This window comes from Hylobates moloch, unplaced genomic scaffold, assembly GCF_009828535.3.
Source record: "Hylobates moloch isolate HMO894 unplaced genomic scaffold, HMol_V3 SCAFFOLD_18, whole genome shotgun sequence".
Lineage (NCBI taxonomy): Eukaryota > Metazoa > Chordata > Mammalia > Primates > Hylobatidae > Hylobates > Hylobates moloch.
The window spans coordinates 79,489,919-79,505,640 of NW_026652293.1; the positions used below are offsets into that span (position 1 = coordinate 79,489,919).

Here is a 15,722-nt window from a genome sequence, read left to right on the forward strand (position 1 = left end):
TTACTTCAAACATATTACTTGCTTCATAACTGTCTTACACCTAACATTTATCTTTAGAGTAATATATTTATATATTTATCTCCATGTAAAACAAAACTAAAAGTATGTATATGTTTTGCAGGCCAGAAAAGCCACATGTTAAAAGAACAATGTAAATACAATTTTGTTAATAGTCCTTCAAGATTCAGAAATATATGGTCTTTGATTATAATCCTATATAGGCTTTATTATAGCCATAATAATGACACTGTCATTACAAAAAGAGCAAACAGAATGAAGGTGTAACGTGTGGGAACAATATTTGTCAAATTATTTGAAGTTTAATGCCACTGGGAGAAGGGATCATTAGAGATACTATTCCACCATGTTACCCACTATTGTATTGTTACCACTTGTTACCTGCAATCATAACTAAGGTGAGGTAGGTTGACGTTGGTGGCAGGATAAACATCACTTAATATACAACGGTCCAAAGACATTAAAACAATTTTGTCTTATTAAAACAAATTAAGTTCAAACAGTCTAAAAAGAGCATTTCAAAATCCACTGAATTTTATTACCTTAATGTGCAATAGGAAAAACAACTGACTTGTAAAACTCAAATGTTTCTTTCTCAAATATAATGCAGAATAGTACTCTGAAGAACTACCTCATGAATCACTTACAACCCTATTATAAGACAACTACAAAGAGCCTCTCCGGTTAAATTTCTTCAGGAAACTTAAAATGCAATGTCCATAATCTTCCAAAGAAAAGGATATGAATGACACCCACCCAAATATAGAAGAAACTCTCACAGATTTCACGTAGCAACAATAGGCCACATGCCTTCACATAAACACTAGAAATGAAGGCTTGGTATCAAGTGATTTAAGACTTGAATTACATAAATATGTGATTTTCAAAAAAGCTAAAACTCTTTCAATGCACAGAGTATACTTTATTATTATTATTATGTTATTATTATTATTGAGACAGGGTCTTGCTCTGTTGCCCAGGCGGGAGTGAAGTTGCAAGATATCAGCTCACTGCATCCTCAACCTCCGGGCTCAAGCAGTCCTCCCACCTGAGCCTTCCAAGTAGCTGGGACAACAGGCATGTGCCACCAAGCCTGGCTTTTATTTTATTTTTTGTAGAGATGAGGTTTTGCCATGTTGCCCAGGCTGGTCTCAAACTCTTGGGCTCAAGCAATCCCCCCACTTAGGCATCCAGAAGTGCAGCAATTATAGGAAAGAGCCACTGTGCCTGGCACCAAAAGGTATACTTGAAATGTAATTATAACTTCCCCAAAAGGTGAATCTCCTACTTATTTTAATTTAACTTTGGATTATTCTCTATAACCAACACTCAGATTTACAGTAATGTCTGAAAGTGTCAGTGACTTAGGCTTTTTACTATGAATTCTTGGATGTATTTTGATGTAATTTTTGATTAGATATTTTTTCACATTTACTGCATCTGTAAAATAGTTTTTAGTGTGAACACTCTGGTGTTTTCTAAGGTATATTTTTTGAACAAATGTTGTTTCTGCATTTATTACATTTGTTGGGTTTCTCTCCAATACAAAGTCTTTGAAGTTGAATACAGTTTGAATAACTGGAGGGTTTCCCTCCAGTATAAATTCTTCTGTGCACAGTAAGAGCTGTGATATAAGTGGAGGTGTTGAACCGGTCTTTCTATTTGTATTGTTCTTAGCCTAAACATTTTAGTGCACTCAAAGGCTTACAGACTGTAAATGGCCTTTTGATAATCATTACATTTGTAACACTTTTATTCAGTAAAAATATTCTGCTGTGAAGTTGTGAATAGGTATTAAAGACTATGCCACATTGTTTAGATTTGTAGGGTTTTTCTCAGGTATGAGTTTTCTCATGTACAGCAAGTTGTGCAGAGTGGTTAAAGGCTTTGCCACATTCCTCACACTTGTATGGTTTCTCTCTGGTGTGAATCGTCTTATGTTTAGAAAGGTGTGAGCTCTGGCCGAAGGCTTTGCCACATTCTTCACATTTGTAGGGTTTCTCTCCAGTATGAATTCTCTTATGGTTAGTAAGATATGAAAACCAGTTAAAAGCTTTGCCACATTCATCACATTTGTAGGGTTTCTCTCCAGTATGAATTCTCTTATGTTGAGTAAGGTATGAGAACCAGGTAAAAGCTTTGCCACATTCCTCACATTTGTAGGGTTTCTGCCCAGTATGAATTCTCTTATGCTGAATAAGGTATGAGAACCAGGTGAAAGCTTTGCCACATTCCTCACATTTGTATGGTTTCTCACCAGTATGAATCCTCCTATGTTCAGTCAGATGTGAGCTCTGGTTAAAGGCTTTTCCACATTCTTCACATTGGAAGGTTTTCTCTCCAGTATGAATTCTCTTATGTTGAGTAAGGTAGGACAACAATTTAAAGACTTTGCCACATTCTTCACACTTGTAGGGTTTCTCTCCACTATGAATTCTCTTGTGTTGAGTAAGGTATGATGACAACTTAAAGGATTTGCCACATTCTTCACATTTGTGTGGTTTCTCTCCAGTATGAATTTTCTTATGTTTAGTAAGAACTGAGCACAGGTTAAAAGCTTTGCCACATTCTTCACATCTGTAGGTTTTCTTTTCAGTATTTTTCTCAACAATAGCAAGACTTGAGCAAGGCTTAAAGACGTTATTACATTCTTCACATTTGCAATGTTTCTCTCCAACATGAATTCTCTTACAGTCAGTAAAGCATGGGCACTCGTTAAAGGCTTTGCCACATTTTTTACATTGGTAGGGGTTCTCTCCAATATAGATTCTCTGCTGTTGAGGTGTTATTAAAGACATGCAAGAGACATTGCCACATTCTTTGCATTTGAATGGTTTTTCTCCAGTATGGCTTATCTTACATTTATTTAGATTTGCAAATTTACTAAAACCTTTCACACATTTATTGCATTGAAAGTTTTTGCTATGAGTAGTTGCTGAGCATAGGTCAAGTTCATTATAACTTGCCTTCTGCCCTTTCCACTCACCCACAATTTCCCAGTCATTCCTTAAGCGTAATTTCTCAAGACAACATCTTTCATATCTTCTCAGCATCACTTTTTGGAATGAAACTTGCAGGCCCTGCTCTGGCAAAATGTCTTCAGTAAGATAAGAAGACAAAGCTGGAAAAAATAAAAACAACAAATTATTCCACTTACTAGATAACATCCTTTGCAAATCTAGGGCATAAAATTATACAAGCACATTAGCAAGATAGCATAATGAAATACCACAGGCCCTTATTCCTTCATAGTCATAATCCTAACAAAAATATACTAAACAAAATGCCATTATGAGAATCCTAAAAGCAGCCACAGGAGGAAAAAAAAAAGAAATGACATACAATGAAGCTCCAATATGCCTCACCGCAGACTTTTCACTGGAAACCTTACTGGCCAGAAGACAGTGGTATGACATACTTAAAGTGCTGAAAGAAAAAAACCTTTACCCTAGAATATTATATCCAGCAAAAATATCCTTCATACATAAAGAGAAATAAGGATGGCCAAACAAAAGCTGAGGTATTTCATCAACACCAGACCTGTCCTATGAGAAATGATAAAAGGAGTACTTCAATCAGAAAAGAACATTAATTAGGCAGATCACTTGAGGTCGGGAGTTCAAGATCAGTCTGACCAACATAGAGAAATCCCGTCTCTACTAAAAATACGACATTAATCAGGCATGGTGGCGCATGCCTGTAATCCTAGCTACTCAGGAGGCTGAGGCAGGAGAATCGCCTGAACCCAGGAGGTGGAGGTTGTGGTGAGGCAAGATTGTGCCACTGCACTCTAGCCTGGGCGACAAGGGTGAAACTCTGTCCAAAAAAAAAAAAATTAAATGATGAACAAATCAAAAATGATAACTACAACAAGTTTTCAAAACAGTACAATAAGAAACAGCAAAAAGTTAAAAATCACGAGTACTAAGCTAAGGCGTAGAGTTTTTTTAGTTTTCTTTTCACTTGCTTTTTTATGCACATTAAAATACATCAAACCAAAAAACATACAATGGATACACAAAAAATGAAAACCAGGAAACTAAATCATATCACCAGAGAAAATCACCTTCACTAAAGGAACATAGACAGGAAAGAAAGAAGAAGAAGACCACTAAACAACCAGTAAACAAATAACAAAATGGCAGGATTAAGCCTTACTTACCAATAACAACATTGAATGTAAATGGAGTAAATTATCCGTTCAAAAGAAACAGACTGGCTGAATGGATGAAAACACAAGACCCACTGACCTGTTGCCTTTAAGAAACACACTTGAGGCCAGGTGCAGTGGCTCACACCTGTAATCCCAGCTCTTTGGGAGGCCGAGACGAGCAGACCGCTTGAGCTTAGGAGTTCGAGACCAGCCTAGGCAACATGGTGAAACCCATCTCTACCAAAAATACAAAATTAGCTGGGCTGTGGTCCCAGCTACCCGAGAGGCTGAGGTGGGAGGATTGCTGGAGCCTGGGAGGCAGAGGTTGCAGTGAGCCAGGATTGTGCCACTGCACTTCAGCCTGGGTGACAGAGTGAGACCCCATCTTGAAAGGGAGAAAGGGGAAAGGGGAAAGGGGAAAGGAAAGGAAAGGAAGAGAAAGATGAACGAGGGGAAAGGGGAAAGGGAAGGGAAGGGAGAAAGAGAGAGAGAAGAAGGAGGGAAGGAGGGAAGGAAGGAAGGAAGGAAGGAAAAGGGGAAGGGGAAGGAGGGAGGGAGGAAGAGAGGAAAAGGAAAGAAAGGAAAGGAAAGGAAAGGAAGGAAAAAGAAAAGAGAGAAAGAGAGAGAGAGAGAAAGACACTTTAGCTATAAAAACACACATAGTCTGAAAATAAAAGAATGGAAAAAGATATTCCATGAAAAAGAAACAAACAAAAAAGAGCAGGAGTCACTACACTTGTATCAGTCAAAACAGATTTGAAGACCAAAAGTAGAAGATGAGACAAAGAAGGTCATTAAATAATGACAGAAGAGTAAAATCAGCAGGAGAATATAACAATTGTAAATATATATTTATCCAACACCAGAGCACCCAGATATATAAGGCAAATATTATTAGAACTTTAAAGAGAGGCCCCAGTACAGTAACTGCTATATACTTCAGGACCTCACTTGCAGCATTGGACAAAGCTACTAGACAGAAAATCAATAAAGAAACATCGCACTTGTCTGCACTATATGCCAAATGGATCTAATAGATATTTGCAGAACGTTTCATACAATAGCTGCAGAATACACATTATTTTCCTCAGCACATGGATCATTCTCAAGGACAGACCAAATGTTAGGTCACAAAACAAGTCTTAAAATATTCAGAAAATGGAAATAACACCAAGCATTTTCTCTGACCACAATGGAATAAAACTAGAATGAAAAGAGGAATTTTGAAAACTATACACATACATGGAAATTAAACAGTATGCTCCTGAATGACTAGTGAAATCAAATAAATTCAGGAGGAAATTTAAAATTTCTTGAGACAAATGATAACAGAAACAAAATGTACCAAAACCTATAGGATACAGCAAAAGCAGTACGAACAGGGAAGTTAATAGCTATAAGTGCCTACATCAAAAAAGAGGGAAAACTTCAACTAAACAATCCAACAATGCATCTTACAGAACTAGAAAAGCAAGCGCAAACAAAACCCAAAATTAGTAGAAGAAAAATAATGAAGATCAGAGCAGAAATAAATGAAATTAAAATTTTAAAACAATTCAAAAGATCAATGAAACAAAAAATTAGTTTTTTGAAAAGTTAAACAAAATTGAGAAAAACCTTTAAGACATTAGTCTAGGTAAAAATTTCTTGAGCAATACCCCACAAACACAGACAACCAAAAAAAATGGACAAATGGGAACATATCAAGTTAAAGAGCTTCTGCACAGCAAAGAATACAATCAACAAAGTGAACAGACAACCCAGAGAATGGGAGAAAATACTTGAAAACTACTCATTTGACAAGAGATTAACAACCAGAAGTTATAAGGAGCTCAAACAACTCTATAGGAAAAAAATATAATAATCCGAGCCAAAAAATGGGCAGGAGATGTGAATAAACATTTCTCAAAACAAGACACAAATAGCAAACAGGCATATGAAGAGGTTCTCAACGTCACTGATCATCAGGGAAATGTGAATCAAAACTACGATGAGATATCATCTCTCCCCAGGTAAAATCACTTATACCCAAAACCAGGCAATAACAAATGCTGGTGAGGATGGAAAGAAAAAGAGACCCTGTACACTGTGGGGATTTAAATTAGTACCACCACTACGAAGAACAGTTTGGAGGTTTCTCAAAACACCAAAAATAGAGGTACCATATGATCCAGCAATCCCACTGCTGATGTATACGCCAAAGAAGGGAAATCGGTATATCAAAGGTATCTGCACTCCTATGTTTGTTCCAACACTATTCACAACAGCCAGACTTTGGAAGCAACCTAAGTATCCATCAACAGGCAAATGGATAAAGATAATGTACTACTTATAGGCCGGGCACGGTGGCTCACAACTGTAATCCCAGCACTTTGGGAGGCCGAGGTGGACGGATCACGAGGTCAAGAGATTGAGACCATCCTGGCTAACAACATGTAGCTGGGCGTGGTGGCGGGCGCCTGTAGTCGCAGCTACTCGGGAGGCTGAGGCAGGAGAACAGCAGAGCTTGCAGTAAGCCGAGATCATGGCACTGCACTCTAGCCTGGGCGACAGAGCGAGACTCTGTCTCCAAAAAAAAAAAAAAGAAAATGTACTACTTATAGACAATGGAGTACTATTCAGCCTTAAGAAAGGATGAGATCCTGTCATTTGCAACAACATAGATGGAACTGAAGGTCACCATGTTAAGTAAAATAAGCCGGGCACAGAAAGACAAACATTGCATGCTCTCACTTATTTGTGGAATCTAAAAGTCAGAACAATTAACTCATGGAGATAGAGAGTAGAAGAATGGTTACCAGAGGCTGGAAAGGGTAGTGGGTGAGTGAGTGGGGGAGGTGGGGATGGTTAATGGGTACAAGAAATTACTTAAAGAGAATGAATAAGACCTACTATTTAATAGCACATCAGGGTGACTATAGTCAAAAATAATTTCAGTTGTATATTTTAAAATAACTTAAGGAGTATAATTTGATTGTCTGTAACTCAAAAAATAAATGCTTGAGGGAATAGACACCCCATTTTCCCTGATATGCTTATTTTGCATTGCATGCTTGTATAAAAATATCTTATGTACCTCATAAATATAAACGCTATGTACCCACAAATTAAAAAAATTTTTTTTAAAAGCCTTTCTGAGAACTCGAAAAATCAGTGAAGGGTTTGCAGCACCCCAGGTGAGCACAATGCCATAAGCCCCACAGAAGTGAAAGGAAGTTTGTTCCATTTACCCACCACAGCCCTTCCTTTTTTCCAATAAGGTAGGTGCCCTTAGGAGTAAACTTCTGGCTTCTCCCTCAGAAAATAAAGAAAATAGTAGCACATGTGTCCATACTTTTGGGGGCTTGAAAAAGACTGGTTTCTGTCTCCTATGACACGGAGTACTGAATGGAATGATGGTATACTTTGACTGACAGGTTGGTTCTGTTGAGACCAATAACAAATGATTGTTACAGCAGACGAGAAACTGCAGTACCAGAGATGGACAACAGATACAACTAGTGATTACGGCCTCTTAAGAGGAAACATGTGAAAACCTCTGTAATTAAGAAAATAGCCGGGCGCAGTGGCTCACGCCAGTAATCCTAGCCCTTTGGGAGGCCGAGGTGGGTAGATCACGAGGTCAGGTGTTCAAGCGCAGCCTGGCCAACATGGTGAAACCACATCTCTACTAAAAATACAAAAATTAGCCAGGCATAGTGGCACGTGCCTATAATCCCAGCTACTTGAGAGGCTGAGGCAGGAGAATTGCTTGAACCCGGGAGGCAGAGGGTGCAGTCAGCCGAGATTGCACCACTGAACTCCAGCCTGGGAGACAGAGTGAGAGACTCTGTCTCAAAAAAAAACAAGACAAAACAAACAAACAAAAGAAACACCATCCCAGAGAAGACATATCCCAAGAACAAGTTTGAGAGGCTCCCATAATCTCTAGCCTGGCCAATTGGTGTCAGAATTTCCCAGAACAATGCCACTTTATAAAGATTGAAACAGGTGGCTTTTTGTTAATTTCAAATCTGAACAAAAGATTACAATGTATACAAAGTATCACGGTACTTATGGCCCCAAAAAGGAAAAATAAATATCCAGATAGCAACCCTAAAGAAATGGAGATATATAAATTATCTTTAAAAACTCAAAATAACCATGTGAATAACATTAATAAGTGAAATAAGAACACAGACAACTAAATGAAATCAGGAAAATGGAAGATCAACAAAAAGATAAAAAGTATAAAAGGAAATAGAAATTACGGAGCTCAAGAATATAAGGTAAGCAAATGCTGAAAAAGTCATCAGTAGACCTACACTCAAGAAATGCTAGAGGGGCTGGGTGCAGTGGCTCACACCTGTAATCCCAGCACTTTGGGAGGCCAACGTGGGCGGATCACTTGAGGTCAGGAAGTCAGGACCAGCCTAGCCAACATGGTGATGGCACGAACCTGTAGTCCCAGCTATAGGGAGGCTGAGGCACAAGAATCACTTGAACCCGGGTGGCGAGGAACAAAAGCGTAAAAATAATTATAAACATCTGTTCATATAAAAAGATATGATCAATGACATCAGTAACCTAAAGTTCAGGACAGATGTACTGAGAAAAAAAATTTGTATGTAACTGAAGACATTACCAGTTTAAAATATATTGTTGTGGCCAGGCACAGTGGCTCACACCTGAAATCCCAGCACTTTGGGAGGCCAAGGTGGGCAGATCACCTGAGGTCAGGAGTTGGAGACCAGCCTGGCCAACATGGTAAAACCCCATCTCTACTAAAAATACGAAAATTAGCTGGGCATGGTGGCACGCGCTTGTAACCCCGGCTACTCAGGAGGCTGAGGCAGGAGAATCGCTTGAGCCCAGGAGGCGGAGGTTGCAGTGAGCCGAGATCATGCCACTCCACTCCAGCCTGGGTGACAGAGCGAGACTCTATCTCGAAAAAACAAAACAAAGCTGGGCGCGATGGCTCACGCCTGTAATCCCAGCACTTTGGGAGGCTGAGGCAGATGGATCACGAGGTCAGGAGATCGAGACCATCCTGGCTAACCCGGTGAAACCCCGTCTCTACTAAAATTACAAAAAATTAGCTGGGCGTGGTGGCAGGTGCCTGTAGTCCCAGCTACTCGGGAGGCTGAGGCAGGAGAATGGTGTGAACCCAGGAGGCAGAGCTTGCAGTGAGCCGAGATCGCGCCACTGCACTCCAGCCTGGGCGACAGAGAGAGACTCCGTCTCAAAAAAAAAAAAAAAAAACAACCAAACCAAACCAAAAAACAAAAATGAACAACTCACAGGAGACAAAAAAGACAATAAATAAAAAAAGGTTTTGTTCACAGAAAACCTATGACAAATGTATGTCTGTGTATTTATGACTACATCTGTGTCTCACCAGGGTACATAATATATAAAGCAAATATTTACAGAAATGAAGCAACAAGTACACAGGGAATGGGGGACTTGAAAGCACTATAAAACAACCAACAGACATCTAGAGAACACCCTAAACAACAGAATCCACGATATTCTCAACAGCTCAGGAAACATTCTCCTTGATAGACCACCTGTTAGGCCACAAAACAAGTCTCAACCAATTTTTAAAAACAGAAATCTTATAGATTATTATTTATGACCAAAATTGAATAAAACAAGAAATCAGTAACAGAAAGAAAACGGAAACATTCACAAATATATGGAAGTTCAACAACACGCACTTGAGCATGTTCTTCATGGGCTGGAAGACTTAATATTATGAAGATGTTCATATCACCCAAGCGACCTACAGATTCAGTGCAATCCTTTCAAGTTCACAATTTCATTTTTGCAGAAATAGAAAAGGCAAACCTAAAATTACTCAGCACGTGAAGGAACCATGAAGAGCACAACAATCTCCACAAAGAACAGTGTTGCAGGTATCATACTTTCTGATTTTAAAATACATTATGGCCGGGCGCAGTGGCTCATGCCTGTACTCCCAGCACTTTGGGAGGCCGAGGTGGGTGGATCACCTGAGGTTATGAGTTCAAGTCAAGCCTGGCCAACATGGTGAAAACCCATCTCTACTAAAAGTACGTGGTGGCACATGCCTGCAATCCCAGCTACTCGGGAGGCTGAGGCAGGAGAATGACCTGAACCCGGGAGGCAGAGTTTGCAGTGAGCCGAGATCACACCACTGCATTCCAACCTGGGTGACCTGGGTGACAGAAATGAGACTCTGTCTAAAAAAAAAAAAAAAAAAATTATGAAGCTGCGGTAATTAAAACCGTTTGGTATTGGCATAAAGGCAGACAATTAGGTCAATGAAACAGAATAGAGAACACAGAAACAGACCTCCACATATACGGTCACATGAAGAGTTGTTTGCATACTCATATTTATTGCAACATTATTCACAAAAGCTGATAGGGAAAACAACCCAAACTTACCTCACCAAATGAAGGGTTAAATATAATTCAGAACACACAAACAGGCTGGGGGTGGTGGCCCGTGCCAGTAATCCCAGCACTTTGGGAGGCCAAGGCGGGTGGATCACCTGAGGTAAGGAGTTGAGACCAGCCTGGCCAACATGGTGAAACCTCGTCTCTACTAAAAATACAAAAAAAAAAAAAAAATTAGCCAGGCGTGGTGGTGCATGCCTGTAGTCCCAGCAACCCAGGAGGCTGAGGTGGGAGAATCACTCGAATCTGGAAGGTGGAGGCTGCAGTGAGCTGAGGTCAGGCCATGCATTCCAGCCTTGGCAACAGAGTGAGACTCCTCGCAACAAAATTAACTCATACTAGCACCACAGACGCCCAAGAAATCGAGATGTCTCAAAAAACAAAACAAAACAAAAAACACAAACAATGGAATATTACTCAGCTTTTAAAAAGCAGGAAATTTGGTAAAATCTACAATAAAGATGAATCTTCAAGAAAAGCCCTTTGTCCTGATGTGATTATTATGCATTGCATGCCTGTATCAAAGTATCTCATGTACCCCATAAATATATACACCTACTATGTACCCTTAAAAATTAAAAATGAAAATCTTGGTGACATGCTAAACGAAATAACCCAGTCACAAAAAGATAGAGACTGTACGAATCCATTTATATAAGATATCTGAAACAGATCCTTAAAAACAAAAAATAGAACGGTGTTTCTAAAGGGCCAGGCAAATACACACACACGTCATAAAGAAAATGTACTGGCATGTCTATTGCAAGTACATTTATCTGTAAGTTTGTTTGCCTGTAACATTTATAAAGGCAAACAAACTTATAGATAAATGTACTGGTAACAGACAATGTGATTGTTGCATTATTCACTTTTGCACCCTAATGTCTTGAAGTGTACAGAACTGAATATGTTCATAAAAATTATAATACATAAGTAAAAACTGTTCATGTGTGGTGGCTCATGCCTATAATCCTACCACTTTGAGAGACCGAGGTAGAAGGATTGCTTGAGGCCAGGAGTTTGAGACCAGCCTGGGCAGGAGTGAGAACCCATCTCTATAAAAAATAAAGAAAGAAATAAAAAGTCCAGGCGTGGTGACTCATGCCTATAATCCCAGCACTTTGGGAGGCTGAGGCAGGCGGATCACTTGAGGTAAGGAGTTCAAGACCAGCCTGGCCAACATGGTGAAACCCCATCTCTACTAAAAATACAAAAATTTGCCAGATGGGTGGTGGGTACCTGTAATCCCTGCTACTGGGGAGGCTGAGGCAGGAGAATCTCTTGAACCTGGGAGGCGGAGGGTGCAGTGAGCTGAGATCGTGCCACTGCACTCCAGCCTGGGCGACAGAGCGAGACTCTGTCTCAAGAAAAAAAAAAAAGAAAAAAGAACTACCATACAAGACAGCAATCTCACGTGTGTGTGTGTGTGTGTGTGTGTGTGTGTATAAAATCAATAGAAATAAAATCAGTATCTCAAATAAATATCTGCATCCCCATGTTCATTACAGCATTAGTCATAATTGCCAAGATACAGAAACAATGTAAATCTTTGTGAATGCTGAATGAAGAAAATGTTTTACACATACATAATAGAGTATTATTAAGCAATAAACACAATGAAATCCTGCCATTCTAACAACATGCTAAGTTGCTAAGTGAAATAAGCCAAACACAGAAAAACAAATACTTCCTATTCCTCTCACTCATATGAGCATCTTAAAAGGTTGAACTCCTAGAAGCAGAAGATGGACGTGATTGCCAAGGAGGTAGGAAAATGGAAGATGGTATTAAAAGGGCACAAACTTTCAGTTATAAAATAAATAAGCTCTGGAAATCTAATGAATAGCATCATGAGTATAGTTAATAATATTTTGTATGCTTAAAATTTGCATTAACACAGCAGACAAGTGTTTTCAACATAAAAATAACTATGTGAAGTGACAGATGTGTTCATTAACTTAATTGTATTAATCATTTCACTATATATAGATATCAAATCATGACACTGTACACAATAGTTATCCAATTTTTATTTGTGTAAGAAAATCCACATTATACACATACATATATACACACACATATATATAAATGACACAGACCGACGAAGTTTCATACTAAACAAGAGAAAATTATAAAATGACAATTATTTTAAAGGAAGGTAACAAGTGGGAGTTTACTATATAATCAGCAATGTTCTACACTCCCCAACGACCCAGCATATTTAAGAAATCTAGGATGTGAGTAGATATATTAAACTATTTAACAGCTGAGAAATTTGGGCACATAGGGTTTAAATTACAAATCTCAGTTCACACAAAAGAAATAAAATTTTTAAGTAAATAACATTAGATTTTCTTATATTTAGGGAGATGCTTAGTCTTCTGATAAAATTACTATCAATTTCTGTGGAATCACATTTGAAATCTCCAGAGGGTAAGTCATAAAGGAGAAAACATACATCTCTGGGATTTCTGAACCAAATACCAATATCACCACTACTCTCACGTGTTCCAGATGCAATGCAAAAAGGGATCTTAAAAAATATTTTAGGCCAGGCGCGGTGGTTCACGCCTGTAATCCCAGCACTTTGGGAGGCCGAGGCACGTGGATCACGAGGTCAGGAGATTGAGATCATAGGGGCTAACAAGGTGAAACCCCGTCTCTACTGAAGTACAAAATAAATTGGCTGGGTCGGGTGGCGGGCGCCTGTAGTCCCAGCTACTCGGGAGACGGAGGCAGGGGAATCGCTTGAACCCGGGAGGTGGGGCTTGCAGTGAGCCGAGATTGTGCCACTGCACTCCAGCCTGGGCGACAGAATGAAACTCCGTCTCAAGAAAACAAAAAAATATATATATTTTAGCATAGAGGTCCTCAAAAATACGCAGACAGTCCCATGTCCCCAAAAGCAATGGAAGAGCAGTCAGATCCTGCGGTCCCCTATAAACTATGAAGATGATTGTGAGGCTCACTGTAAACTTGAAGGAAAATCACTGAAGGGAAGTACAGTCCTTAGACAATGTATTAACAGCATGAGATAGAAGATGCCCCTATGTGGGAGCGAGAGAAAGAAACCCAGGCTTCTCAGAAGCCATCTCCATGGGAGTAGAGCTTCCCAAACCACACTCTAAAGCCTGGCTTCTTCCTTGATCCTCGGACCCCTTACCTATGTTTGCTTCATTCACTCCCACCTACCTGAGTGTTTCGCTGTCCTCTCTGTGTTCACATTCCAGGGCTCTTTGCTTGTCACCAGACACATGATCAGTTCTGGCTTAGACATAGCAAGACCTGTTTTATTAGAAAAAAGGGGCATGATTCTTGTGGGGATTCTTTAATCATCTTTCACTGTGCTCAGTGGACAAGAGAAAACATCACATTAGATCCTAGAAAATTAACTCCAAAATACTGTTTTCTGACAGAACCTTTAATATATTTAGGAAGTATTTTAAATTTGTGAGTCCTTAGCTCTGCTACCAAGAACTATAATAACTGGATCAAAAATTGGTGATGGAAACTGGATTTTGAAGTGTAGGCAACAATATTTTATACTATTGAATTTCTAGAATTACCACCAATCTAGAGCAAGGATATACACATCAGCTGAATAGAAAGGTTGACATCAAGGCAAAACATCTTGAAAGTTGTGTTTTCTACACCAAGAAATCCCCAAGGTTTCCTTGAAAGCAGTGATGTGAAACTCATTCGTGCACATCAGAAACTCCCAGAAAATATTCTACAAAGGAAAAAGATGAAATCCTTACTGTGAAATAGGAATTGCATATTGAAGTTATCCTCACCAAGGGAGAACAGGTTTCTGTAGTTCTCTAACATCACATCCCTATACAAACTCCGCTGAGCAGGGTCCAGGCATTCCCACTCCTCTGGAGAGAATTCTAGAGCCACATCCCTGAATGCCAATAGTCCCTGAAAAAGAAAACGTATTTACCAAGTGGCCACGGCAGAGTTCTTAATTTGACTCCAGGCAAGGAGAGAGAGTGAAGAGAACCGGCTCTGACTTATATGAGTGACTAGAATTATCAAATAAGATAATTTTTAACACAGAAATATACTCTAGGCCAGGCGCGGTGGCTCACACCTGTAATCCCAACACTTTGGGAGGCCGAGGCGGGCGGATCACCAGGTCAGGAGTTCAAGACCAGCCTGGCCAACACGGTGAAACCCCATCTCTGCTAAAAATACAAAAATTAGCCGGGCGTGGTGGCACATGCCTGTAGTCCCAGCTACTTGGGAGGCTGAGGCAGGAGAGTTGCTTGAAGCCAGTTTGCAGTGAGCCGAGATCACACCACTGCACTACAGCCTGGGTGACAGAGAGAGACTCTGTCTCAAAATAAATAAATAAATAAATAAATAAATAAAACATATATATACTCTAATGTATTCTCTAACTCTGAGTTAAGAAGATAGTTTAAGATCCACAAAACCAGTGTAGAAACTCTACTTTTGTGCATAATATACTATAAAATCAAGGGCATCAACGCAAGCACTGATATATTCACATCATACAGGATAAGCTGTGTATTGTTCTCATATGGAGAAGTCAGGGTGAGTTGGAAGGTACTTCTCAAATTTTAACAAATATGTCAATGAAGTAGACATCTTGTTAAAATGCAGGCATGGGCCGGGCGCAGTGGCTCATACCTGTAATCCCAGCACTTTGGGAGGCTGAGGCGGGTGGATCACCTGAAGTCAGGAGTTCAAGACCAGCCTGGCCAACATGGTGAAACCCCATCTCTACTAAAAATACAAAAAATTAGCTGGGCATGGTGGTGGGTGCCTGTAATCCCAGCTACTTGGGAGGCTGAGGCAGGAGATCGCTTGAACCCGGGAGGTGGAGACTGCAGTGAGCCAAGATCACGCCATTGTACTCCAGCCTGGGCAACAAGAGCAAAACGTCATTTCAAAAAATAAATAAATAAACAAATAAAATGCATGCATGGTGGCTCATGTCTCTATTCCTGGCACTTTGGGAGGCCGAGGTGGGTGGGTCACTTGAGTTCCAGAGTTTGAGACCAGCCTGGGCAACATGGCGAAACCTCATCTCTACAAAAAATACAAAAATGAGACAGCCATGATGGCCCATGCCAGTGGTCCCTGCGACCTGGGAGGTTGAG

The 15,722-nt window shown here is 39.8% G+C and overlaps 2 protein-coding genes across 3 annotated transcripts in view; both read right to left on the bottom strand.

Annotated features, from left to right (window-relative positions):
• Positions 1-15,722, bottom strand: part of AHCTF1 (AT-hook containing transcription factor 1) — a 254,423-nt gene that overhangs the window by 147,120 nt on the left and 91,581 nt on the right. The gene's annotated exons all lie outside the window — the stretch shown is intronic.
• The window catches only part of ZNF695 (zinc finger protein 695), a 31,589-nt gene continuing 16,988 nt past the window's right edge, over positions 1,122-15,722 (bottom strand). The window contains exons 2-4 of one of the 2 annotated variants that reach the window (XM_058430672.1): positions 14,388-14,514; positions 13,786-13,878; positions 1,122-3,139 (exon numbers count right to left, since the gene is read on the bottom strand). In XM_058430672.1, the coding sequence (XP_058286655.1) occupies positions 1,854-3,139; positions 13,786-13,878; positions 14,388-14,514 (1,506 nt within the window). In that variant the 3' untranslated portion in view covers positions 1,122-1,853. The remainder of the gene's footprint in view (positions 3,140-13,785; positions 13,879-14,387; positions 14,515-15,722) is intronic. The other variant, XM_058430673.1, reaches the window with a different exon arrangement.